Raw genomic sequence first — 12,764 nt, 5'->3', positions numbered from 1 at the left:
CTCTGGCTATTATTTAATCCAAGTAAAACAGGTGATCACTAGAGAGTTCTGAGCAGAGTTAGCTCCTTTGACGACAGCAGACTGTAAGGAGGGCAAAGGCAAGGGGGGATCATGGTTTGGACAAGAATAGTGAGAAGTGGTCAGAGTCCAGATATATTTTGAAGGTAGAGCCAATGGATCTTCTGAGAAATAGGAGTGGGGCATAAGAGAAAGAAGAATCAAGGAGGGCCAAGGCTTTTGGCACAAGCAATGGAATGAGAAATTTGCCATCAACCATGATGAGAGCCTGGGAAAAAAATAGATTTGAAAGACAGACCAGTTCTGTTTTAGCATCACTGAGCTTGAAATGAGCTTGAGTTATTAAACACTCCAGGAAAGATGCTGAATAGGCAGCTGGATATATGAGTCTAGGGTTCAGGAATACAAGTTATAGCACAGATTTAATATGGTATTTTTATCTAACCCTGTGTCTTTTTAAGGACATAGCTGGGGCCGGGCGCGGTGGCTCAAGCCTGTAATCCCAGCACTTTGGGAGGCTGAGACGAGCGGATCACGAGGTCAGGAGATCGAGACCATCCTAGCTAACACGGTGAAACCCCGTCTCTACTAAAAAAATACAACAAACTAGCCGGGCGCTGTGGCGGGCGCCTGTAGTCCCAGCTACTCGGGAGGCTGAGGCAGGAGAATGGCGTGAACCCGGGAGGCGGAGCTTGCAGTGAGCTGAGATCCGGCCACTGCACTCCAACCTGGGTGACAGAGCAAGACTCTGTCTCAAAAAAAAAAAGGACATAGCTATGTACACAAATTGAAGTACAATTTCATAAGGCAACTGATTCAATACAATAGCAGAATAAAAGCAGGGCATTAGGTAGTGTTGCTCTATTCTCTAGATACATTGTTGTCTACCCAGTGAGAAAAGCAGTCTATGGTGAGTGCTGACATGACTGCCCTAAAAACCTGATGTCCCTAAAAACATCTAGCACCAACTGCAGACATTCCAGAGGCAACTGTACATTTACATTCACACCTCTACCTTTACCACCCTGATTCTCAACCTCAGGTTCCACTACAGATGTCGGGTTTTGGGACAGCTGTCCCCAACATCCTCTCACCACATAAGATAATTTGACTTATGTGAAACTTACACCCAATGGCTATGTCAATATGTTTGCTCAGTACTGTTGATGCCTTAGTTGACATCTGCCCTCTCAACAACTGGATCTTCCTCATTCCTAGTTTATCAGCTCTAAAGCTGACCTGAGGTTGACATTTTTTTCCAACTTTAAATGGAAAAGTCTCACATTTTATACTCAGTGTATATAGTGTAGAGATGGATTTTTTAAAAAACACTTAACATCAACAACCCAAAATACACTGTATCTAACGAAATCTGGGGAACATAAGGCAGGCAGAAAAGGGAAGTAAAGATTAATTTTGAGTACATATGAACTTCTGTTAGTCTTACTGCTCAAGCCTTTTTTTTAATTAACCCAACATAATGTAAACAAGTTTTTAAAAAGTATTTAACATATTTCAGTTATGTTTACACATCAGAATATGGCTATCTCATAGAAACAGGCCTATAATTATAACCTTATGTATAACAGTTCAGAATGACATCGTACAGTTAACAGTAAAAAAAATCTGCTGATAGGAAAGACACAGTCCACATTACCAAGAACCAAATACAATCAACTCTTGGCCCTGAGAATCTAGAAACTTTGCAGGTAGAAACAGCAACTTAATGACAAATCGTTTTGTAAATAAAACAAGGTCAAATCCAATACCGGTCCTATTGGTAGAAGTTTTTGTTCCACTTTTTTTTTTTTTTTTTGAGACGGAGTCTCGCTCTGTCACCCAGGCTGGAGTGCTATGGCCGGATCTCAGCTCACTGCAAGCCCCGCCTCCCGGGTTCCCGCCATTCTCCTGCCTCAGCCTCCTGAGTAGCTGGGACTACAGGCGCCCACCACCTCACCCGGCTAGTTTTTTTGTATTTTTTAGTAGAGACAGGGTTTCACCGTGTTAGCCAGGATGGTCTCGATCTCCTGACCTCGTGATCCGCCCGTCTCGGCCTCCCAAAGTGCTGGGATTACAGGCTTGAGCCACCGCGCCCGGCCTTTTTTTTTTTAGACAGTTTCACTCTTGTCGCCCAGGCTGGAGTGCAATGGTGCGATCTTGGCTCACTGCAACCTCCACCTCCCAGGTTCAAGAGATTCTTGTGCCTCAGCCTCCCAGCTAGCTGGAACTACAGGCATGCGCTACCACGCCCAGCTATTTTGTATTTTCAGTAGAGACGGGTTTCTTAATGTTGGGTCAAGCTGGTCTCGAACTCCCGACCTCAGGTGATCCACCTGCCTCGATCTCCCAAAGTGCTGGGATTAACAGAAATGAGCCACTGTGCCTGGCCTTGTTCCACTTTTAAATTGAAGTCAGTGATTAAAATGCAAAGAGATGGGCGGGACCCAGTGGCTCACCCCAGTAATCCTGGCACTCTGGGAGGCTGAGGTGGGTGGATCGCTTGAGCCCAGGAGTAAGATATCAGCCTGGGTAACAAGGTAAAACCCTATCTCTACAAAAAAAATACAAAACTTAGCCAGGCGTGGTGGTATGTGCCTATAGTCCCAGCTACTCAGGAGGCTGAGGTGGGAGGATGATTTGAGCTTAGGAAGTCAAGGCTGCAGTGAGCCATGACTGTGCCACTGCACTCCAGCCTTGCAACCCTGACTCAAAAAAATAAAATGCAAAGAGGTACAAGGATGGCTAGTCATCTAAAGAAGTAAGAATATGTAGAAAAAGGCAGGATCAAGAAGAAATAATGTCATAAAGACAAACATGTTGATTCATCTAACTTGTATGTTTCAAGGAGAGAAAGTATTTCAAATCAGGTGTTCTTATCCTGAGATCCACTGACTTGAAGCAACCTGGGGTTGAAGTGAAGCCCTGATCCCTAAAGGATTCTATGACCTTTAGTGCGGTTTATTGACCTTCACTGTGAGGTTAAAAACCGTCACAATGAAGTCTAGTTCATTTTCATCTATAAACCTACATGTACTATAACACCATCTTGTAGTCCAAGTATTCATAGTACACTACTCCCTGCAAAAAAAAAAAAAAGATTTTAAGAGTGTTCCAAAGGCATACAAGCAATTAAAAGACAATCACACCCAACACAAAAGCTCATAGATATGTAAAGATTCCATTTATATGAATATCCAGAATAGGTAAATCCACAGACACCAAAAGCAGACTGGCAGTTATCAAGGGTTAACGGGTAGGGGTAGGGACCAGCAACTGCTTAATGGGCATACAGTTACCTTTTGGGATGATGAATATGTTTTGGAACAACACAGAGGTAGTGGTTACACAATGTGAATGCATTAAATGCCAAATGAGTTGTTCACTTGCAAAACAGTGAATTTTTATGTTAAATCAATTTGATCTCAGTAAGGAAACTAATAATAAAACCCTTTTGTATCTCCTATTTAAATTTTTTTAACTGACAATCATACTATATGTTGCCCTCAATTTGGAGCAGAAAAATTAGTGGAATAAAATGGAACAACAGACAGAAGATGGCTTGGTGTGTTTTCATCCCTCATCCTCAGGATGGGAGGAAACTAGAACTAAGAGCTGCTAAGTGCCTACTACATCTGGAGGTCAGAAGGATTTGTCTGCTGGAATATTCTTTTTTGCCAGAACAAAGCTAAAATTGAAAACTCAGGATTTCAGCTGGGCACAGCAAATTATGCCTATAATCCCAACACTTTAGGAGACTGAGGTGGGAGGATCGCTTGAGCCCAAGAGTTCAAGACCAGCCTGGGCAACATAGGGAGACCGCCATCTTTACAAATAATAATTAAAAACAATAGCAGGGCATAGTGGTACATGCTAATAGGGAGTCCCAGCTACTGGGGAGGCTGAGGTGGCAGATCACTCGAACCCAGGAGGTTGAGGCTGCAGTGAGCCATGACTGCATCACTGCCCTCTAGCCTGGGTGACAGACTGAGATCCCATCTTTGGGGGGGTGGGGAATGATATATATAATATACATAAAAATTAATTTTAAAACTCACAATTTCTTGGATATCAATTCTTAGGACTCACAGGTTCATACACCTAAAACTTCCATATTCTTGGGCTGGACCCAGAGGGATTAAAAAAAAGAAATTGGCACTGAGGGAAAACATACAGCTAAGGTATAGTTAAGGCTTAGCTATTGTTCCACACAAAGTTTAAACTTAGTAATCAGACTGAACGTCAAAGTAAGCAGCCCATCCAAATAATTTAATAAAATCAAACATCTAATCTACTCAAAAAAATACTGAAGACTCAAGTCACTGCCTTTGTGAATTACATCACAATTAACTCACAAGGTCAAGAACTGAAAAAAAAAACTCTGCTCTCCTATGTCTCTGTCCTTTAACAGTATTACCTACGAACCATAACTTGAAGTATGGAATCAGCTGGCTACATGTAATCAGTTCCATAAAGTTTGCAAATATTTACTACATGACATTCATGTTAAATTAACACCAGTATTTTCAAGGTCAATATGTTTGTTCAACTTCTTGGAGTCACACATTTTTGTGGTATTTTTAACATCTGACTAAAGCTTCTATCATCACAAGATGCTCACACTGTTTACAAATACTTGGAAACAGCAGCTGGTGTTCCTCAGTTACATCTTGTTACAATAAACAGAGTAGCAGTTTTAAAGTCCAGGTATATATTTTACCATTGATGTGTAAAACCTTTGCTTTAACTTAAAAGTTTCCCCTGCCTCCAGTAATGGAGAGACATGAACACAATTAATTGTGGGCAACTTAGTACAAAGTTATGACAAGATCAGAGATACACAAATTTTTATGTATGTATACTTGAAAGTACAGCTATCATGCTGAATGAATTAAATGTTGGTGACTTTGTGCACACATATATATATATATACACACACACACATATACATATTTTTTGTGGGCATGGAGACAGTCTCACTATGTTGCTCAAGCTAGAGTGCAGGTACTATTCACAGACCGATCATGGCATACTACAGCCTCAAACTCATGGTCTCAAGCAAGTGGCTAAGACTACAAATACAAGCATGTGTCAGCACACCCAGCTGTTTTCGTATCATTTTTACTACCTTTTCCCATCCCATTCAAAAAATGCAGAATACAGAAACTTACCCACACAAGCATTGAGGAAGAGCCAATCAGTCTTTTTCATCCTGTTTTTAATTTGCTTTAGTTTTTTAAAGTCTACTTCAAGTTCCTCCTTGCTGCCCACAGCACCAGCCAATTCAATCCTCTGAAAATCCATTTTCACTTCAGAGTCTCGCTTCGTAGCAGGAGGTGATCTCCTCTGGCTATTACCACTACTGCAACTTCCCCTCCACCGAGCTCTGTCTTGCTCATTTATTATTGAAGAAGCCTCTTCAGTCTCTGCCAATTCTATTGCTTCAATGTTATTAGGTCTGGGGTGATCACAAACAACACATCTTTTAGCCTTGGCCCAGTTTTCGTATGTGCAAACAGAGCAAGTCCAGTGCTGTGTCCTAGTGTTCAATTTATTTCTATCATTGTATTCCTCACAAGGATCAACAGAAAAAGCAACTGGTCTTGAGCCAGATCCTGAGGACTGAGGAGATTCTGTAGGACTCCTGGTCCTACGTTGGGATAAGCACTGGGTACATCTGATTGCTCTTGGCCAGTTCAAATATGTACACATGTGGCATGACCACTTATTTGCATTTTCCATGCTATACGAAGATTTAACCCTTGGTCTTGCACTAGAGTCTGGACATATCAAAGGACTACTTCCTCCTTCGGTGCTGGAAGGATCCCAATCTCTACCAACATCACTTGAACCACTTTTAAATGGATCTTCTGTGATAATTGTTCCACTAGGTCTTTGGGCACGACACATAGTACACTTGATTGCAGATGGCCAGTTTTCATACGTACAATATTCACAAGCCCATTTAATTCCACGTTCTGACATTGTGCACTTCTTGAAGTGAGCTGTGTCAGGCAGGAAGCTATAAATAATATAGGACATGGTTATTAAAATAACTACATTCCACCTCCAAAAATATGCTCTCCAAAAAGCATGCCCTTCAACCTACAAAATATAAATTTCTCAAAAGATGCATGTAACATTTTGACATTGAATTATCCTAATTTTCTTTTTTGATTTCCATAGAAACACTGGAGATAAATTCTCAAAAGAAAAAATCTTGGACCTTGGGATTTAATAAAATTGAACTTCGGAATGCAAAAAGAGATAAGCAGGAAATATAAGGAGATTTGATCTAAGAAGGATGAGATTAAAGGGAAGCCACTAATAGAAATGTTTAATTTCAGGGAGGCCATCACATCAATTTAGAAAAGTAACCAATAGTTTAAAGAGACAAAGGTAGAGGAAACAACACAAACTAAATAATAGCTTAAACACATAACCATTCTCAAATTATGAACACAGATTATGATTCATGAATTCAGAAGATCAAATTTTATCACTCTCACTAAGGGAGAAAAGCAGCTTAAAATGCTAATTATCCACTGTTCTTAATTAGCACAGGTAGTAAAGAAACATGTTAAGAAGTAATGGCTACAATTAACAAAGTAACATTATGAAATAGGTAGTTCCTTGATATTCTGTAGCCTCAAAATCCAGTTCTATTTGGAGCAAAAAGAAGAAGACTGTATTGGGGAAAATTAAATCTGTGGAAGGTCACTGAAATAACTAGTAGCATAATCATTCCAATGTAATTGTGAATGTTCATGATTAAAATATTTTAAATTTTGAATATTTAAAATATACTCAAAATCTAATTCATGGCCAGGGATCGTAGCTCACGCCTGTAATCCCAGCATTTTGGGAGGCTGAGGTGGGTAGATCATGAGGTCAGCAGTTCAAGACGAGCCCAGCCAAGATAGTGAAACCCCGTCTCTATAAAAATACAAAAATTAGCCATGCATGGTGGTGGGCGCCTGTAATCCCAGCTACTCGGGAGGCTGAGACAGAGAACTGCTTTAACCCGGGAGGCAGAGGTTGCAGTGAGCCAAGATCGCACCACTGCACTCTAGTCTGGGCAACAGAGCAAGGCTCCATCCCCCCACAAAAAAAAAAAAATTCAATTCATATTTAAAATATATTCACACTACTTAAAAGAGTCCTAGGATTCAACAATGGGCTAACAATACACTATAATGAAGAAAGACTTCATAATTTAATGGCAACTAATTCATAAATGAAGCAACTTATATAACAAATTTAATGATTTTTTTTTAATGGCTTGAATTTAGATACTGGCCACTTTTCTTAAATACTTTTATTAACTCGGTATCATCCCAACACCTATTTTTCAGCAGGAAAGAGAAAGAAATCCTAGGCAGAGCACAGAAGCTTTGCTCTTTCTCAGGGATTTTTCCTGAACCTAGAGGGTTAAATCTTTCCTTTTTTGTTGTTGTTTTTTTGAGATGGAGTCTTGCTATGTTTTGCCCAGGCTGGAATGCAGTAGAGTGGTGCAATCTAAGCTCACTGCAACCTCCACCTCCCAGGTTCAAGCGATTCTCCTGCCTCAGCCTCCCAAGTAGCTGGGAGTACAGGCGCATGCCACCATGCCCGGCTAATTTTTATATTTTTAGTAGAGATGGTGTTTCAGCATCTTGGCCAGGTTTCTCTTCAACTCCTGACCTCATGATCCACCCACCTCAACCTCCCAAAGTGCTAGGATTACAGGCATGAACCACCGCGCCTGGCCTAAATCTTTCACTTTTGAAGTATACTGTATTATGTTCCTGCCTGCCAAGTCCATACACCATTTATAGTGTGAACTCTGCTAAGAAGAAAAAAAAATCACTATAAGAATATACACTATTTAATAGCTAAAATAAAAACCACACTTACTAAGATTTTAGTTCCCACGCTATAACCTCCACCTTGCACATGATTAGAATAAAAGTACGGTTTGCAAATCAGATCGAAGACAAGATTCCGTCTTCATGCTGGCTCAGATTCTGACTTCCTCAGGAGATACTGCAAAACGTGATAAGTGGTTCTGTCTGACTGTGAATAGCTATTCCTGTAAAGGAGACCAAAACTGAATTTCACTTGAAGCCTGCTACTTTAGCTAAAAGGTTTTTTAAGGCTTTATTTTTATCAATTCTCTATTTTAACCCTACTCATTTATTTGAACAATGGACAACTATATTTAGAATTTTAATTTAACAGAACAATAAAACTGGCTAATCAACTGAGCTGGTCAGCCAAATTAAACACGGATGAGACATTTTTCTATATAACCTTAATCCTGTGCTGTGTACAAAGGTCTAATATTACCATTAATTTGGCAGTGCTAAGTTAATTCCTACCTGTATTACTTCTATTACTAAAAGGGAAAAGATGATAAAATCCAAAAAAGTAGAAAAAGCAAAATAATTGCTTATATTTAGCTATGAAACCACCTTCAGCAACTGCATTTTTTTCCCTGATCCAAGGAATATAAAATTATCTTGCTTAAATTTTTAAATTTAGTTTGTATAATGATTACTTACAACCTGATAGCAGCCCAAAAATGTGTGGAAGAGCAGAGAACTATAATCATATAAGCATCCAGAAAGTAGACAATACAGATTTAATGGCAATTTTCATACTCCTCAGGCAGATTCTTTTAGTTTCTCAGGAACGAAATATAAGTTACTTGCTCATGCTACCGAAAATTAAAATGAGCATGTAGAAACTTATTAACAAGATAAATGCCATCCATAATGAACATATATCCAGGGCTACTCTAAGTAATTTCAATATATCTTTTAAAATATTCACATTCAAAATCCATACTTGTTTTGATAAGTCTTACTATGTTTGTAGGCCCAACTAAACAGCCCATAACCTTACGTTATCTTAGCTAATCTTCATGTAACTAATATACTGGCATAATATAGTTAAATGTCTAGGCTGATTTAAAAAACAAACCAAAAATTGCCATAAAAAATAATCACTGTCATAAATGCCTGGTAAAATAATGGACAGATAGCTGCCTAATTAGCCCACCAACCTCTGAAAATCCAGGTAACTGAGCAATACCAAAACCAAGCTCAAGAGTTTTAAGAGATGTGCCTTATATTAGATAATAAGCACAGTGGCTCAAGTCTATAATCCCAGCACTTTGGGAGAATGAGGTGGGAGGATCACTTGAGCCCAGGATTCAAGACCAACCTGGGCAACATAGCAAGACTCCATCACTACAAAAAAGGAAAAAAAAAAAAAAAACACACACACACACAATTTTTGTTGATGTTGAGACAGTCTCGCTCTGTCACCCAACCTGGAGTGCAGTGGCACGATCTTGGCTCACCGCAGCCTCCGCCTCCCGGGTTCAAGTGAATCTCCTGCCTCAGCCTCCTGAGTAGCTGGGACTACAGGAGCATCCCACCATGCCCAGCCAATTTTTTAATTTTCAGTAGAGACAGAGTTTCACCTTGTTGGCCAGGCTGGTCTCAAACTCCTGGCCTCAAGTGATCCACCTGCCTCAGCATCCCAAAGAGCTGGGATTACAGGCGTGAGCCACTACACCCGTCCAAACAAAAAAAATTCTTGTTTAATTAGCCAGGTGCAGTGGCCTGTGCCTATAGTCCCGGCTACTCAGGAGGCCAAGGAGGCTCATTTGAGCATAGGAGTTCAAGACCACAGTGAATTATGATTGTGCTACTGTGCTTCAGCCTGCCATGACAGAGCAAGACTGTCTCAAGGAAAAACAAAGAAAAAAAATGTAATGATGTATAGTCTTCACTCTAAGGGAACTTGAAACATTGCAGGAATGTTGTTTAGCAACTGCAAGGTAAAATTTATTGAAGAGTGGCTGGGCACTCACACCTATAATCCCGGCACAGGAGGCCTAGGTAGCTGGCTTGCTTGAATCCAAGAGTTTGACACCTGCCTGGGCAACATGGCAAAACCCCATCTCTTCAAAAAAATACAAAAATTAGCCAAGGGTGGTGGCACATGCCTGTGGTCCCAGCTACTCAGGAAGCTGAAGCAGGAGGATCGCTTCAGCCCAGGACGGTTAAGGCTGCAGTGAGCCATGATCATACCATTGTACTCAGAGTGAGACCTTGTCTCAAAAAAACAAAAACACAAAAGAAAAAGAAAAAAAATTCACTGAAGATTATCTGAGACAGCTATTTCTACCTGTGGTAATTAGTAAACAGAACTAAAGAGTAAGGATAACATCAACTGAAGTGTGTGTGTGTGTGTGTGTGTGTGTGTGTGTGTGTGTGTGTCTTTTTTTTTTTTTTTTTGCAGTACTATGAAGAAATTAACAGAGGATACTTTTTCCAGATGTCAAAACATTCCAAAAAGTACATAAAATTATTTCCAAAGTAGCCAGCTCTAAAATTAATACTCTACCTTGAAATAAAACTTACTAAACATCACTTTAAGTATTAAATACATTCATACACCCAAGTAAATTTAGTTTACAAGTTTAATTCTGCATGCAAAGCAGATTTGCAAATTCTATCCAAGGACTCAAATTTCAATTAATTGGTAAAATAAAACCACAATAAAATCTACATAATCTGGGCCTTCATTAAGGAGAACTAGACAAAACTGCTACTCTTAAGACAAATATTCCTTGGTTCAAATGCAATACCAACAGTTTCCATCCTGTGGACCAAGGAGACCAGGAATCCATTTGTGCATCAAGCTCTGCCTGTAGAATGAATAATGTCTCTTAAATATATCAACCATTTACTAGTGCTAAATTTACAAGTACTAAATTCGTAACTGTTTTTAATTATATACTTTCCAATTCAGATAATAATAAGAGTGCACAAGTATTATGGTGTATGTACTAATAGCAGGCGGTGGAAAGGGACTTACGTAATTGAACATTTTTTATACTGTCATGTTTAATATTTGTGAAACAATACTAAACACTGTATAAGAATTATATTTATACTGAAGTCAATTCCTCAAAATTGTAGCTACACTACAAATTTCCCCAACCATCTACTAAACAATATGAAGAACTGAAGAAGTGAAATAATTCTCGGCTGGGCGCAATGGCTCACGCCTGTAATCCCAGCACTTTGGGAGGCTGAGGTGGGTGGATCACTTGAGGTCAGGAGTTCAAGACCAGCCTGGCCAACATGGTGAAACCTCATCTTACCAAAAACACAAAAATTGCTGGGCATGGTGGTGGGTGCCTATAATCCCAGTTACTCAGGAGGCTGAGGCAAGAGAATCGCTTGAACCCAGGAGGCGGAGGTTGCAGTGAGCCGAGATTGTGGCACGGCACTCCAGCCTGGGCAACAAGAGCGAAACTCCATCTCAAAAAAAAAAAAAGAAAGAAAGAAAGAATTCCCTTCAAGTGCAAACTCAAGAAACAAACTGAGATAAGCTCAACTGCCAGTAGTTTCAAATGATGAGAAGTTATACTACTCAGCTACTCAGGAGGCTGAGGCAGGAAAATTGCTTGAATCGGGGGGTCTATGTAGGTTGTAGTGAGCAGAGATTGCACCACTGCACTCCAGCCTGGGCGGCAAAGCAAACTCCATCTCAAACAACAAAAAAAAGCAGCCTTAAAGATTTTTATTAGCTTTATTAATACAAATTTATACTTATTAATATAAATATTAGCTTATTAATATAAACCTGTGGAGATTATTAATATAAACCTGTGGAGATTTACAAATGCTCAGAGAACGTCTTGGGGATATAAAGACGAAAGCTAAAACTAAAAAGGATTTTCCAAGCATGCTAAATTTTCAGGCTTTTAAAATGTTACAAAGTAATTTTGAATTATAAAATTTCTGTAAATAAAAAAGTTTTAAATACTTAAGCCAAAATATCGCACATACTCATCTCTTCTTTTCTCATCAGTTATTCTTTCATCACTGTCTTCTTCACAATAGTCAACAGGAAAAACAACCAGTCTAGAGCAGGATCGTGAAGATCAATGATATGGTAAACCCTTTATCTACAAATCTAACCTCATTTCAGGGCTCCAACAGGTTATCAAATCATCTATTTAACTCCTTATCTTCTTCTCACAACAAACTTCTATCTTGACTTTTCCAGTTTCCATTAATGACACTATTAATACCTCTGCACTCAGCAGAGAACTCAGAATCACCTTAAATTCTGCCTTCTCCCCACAGATTCTTTCTAGCGGTTTCTACCCAATTACTGCCTTTTCATTCCCACTGCCATCAATCCTTTTCCAGTTCAGGTCAGAACTACTATCAAAGCCTTGTAAGCATCTTCCCTTTCTAAATCCATCCAGCTGATTGTTCCACAATTCTCTTTCTGAGGCTCTTCTGCAACAGTAGAAACTCTCATCTCCTTCCTGTAACAAACACACACACCACACACTCACTCCCAAACATGCCACACACGCCCCTGACTCATGCATGTGTCACCACCACCCAACAATATACACATGAAGGTACTGCCTTAGATACAGAAGCACAACAGACACCATCATTTATAATGAATTCTACATTCTTTAAGGCTCAGTTCAAGTCTCATCTTCATGAAGTTTTCAAATCACTCCAAGCACACTCCAAGCAACCATACTTATTGACATTTGGCACTTTATATTTCCTCTTGGGGCTAGTTTTTGGAACACTAATTCATGTTTTTCCTATGTCACTCACACCCTTCTATTTCCATCCCTCCCTTCGATTTCCAGTCAAACAGCCAGGCTTTCAAAACCCTTTGTTCAGAGATTCCAGTGGCACGGAAGGTAGAGCAGC

General features: G+C 39.7%; 1 protein-coding gene across 3 annotated transcripts in view; it reads right to left on the bottom strand.

Annotated features, from left to right (window-relative positions):
* Positions 1 to 12,764, bottom strand: part of ZRANB1 (zinc finger RANBP2-type containing 1) — a 71,643-nt gene that overhangs the window by 39,854 nt on the left and 19,025 nt on the right. Inside the window, exons 2-3 of one of the 3 annotated variants that reach the window (XM_045361725.3) lie at positions 7,912 to 8,086; positions 5,187 to 6,037 (exon numbers count right to left, since the gene is read on the bottom strand). In XM_045361725.3, coding sequence (XP_045217660.1) covers positions 5,187 to 6,037; positions 7,912 to 7,952 — 892 coding nt within the window. In that variant the 5' untranslated portion in view covers positions 7,953 to 8,086. Of the gene's footprint in view, positions 1 to 5,186; positions 6,038 to 7,911; positions 8,087 to 12,764 lie in introns of those variants that run through there. The other 2 variants (XM_045361726.3, XM_065521582.2) reach the window with 2 other exon arrangements.

Source organism: Macaca fascicularis, chromosome 9 (genome assembly GCF_037993035.2).
Source record: "Macaca fascicularis isolate 582-1 chromosome 9, T2T-MFA8v1.1".
NCBI classification, from domain to species: domain Eukaryota; kingdom Metazoa; phylum Chordata; class Mammalia; order Primates; family Cercopithecidae; genus Macaca; species Macaca fascicularis.
Note: the sequence above shows the minus strand (reverse complement) of the source record. Positions and strands in the feature narration are given on the sequence as shown.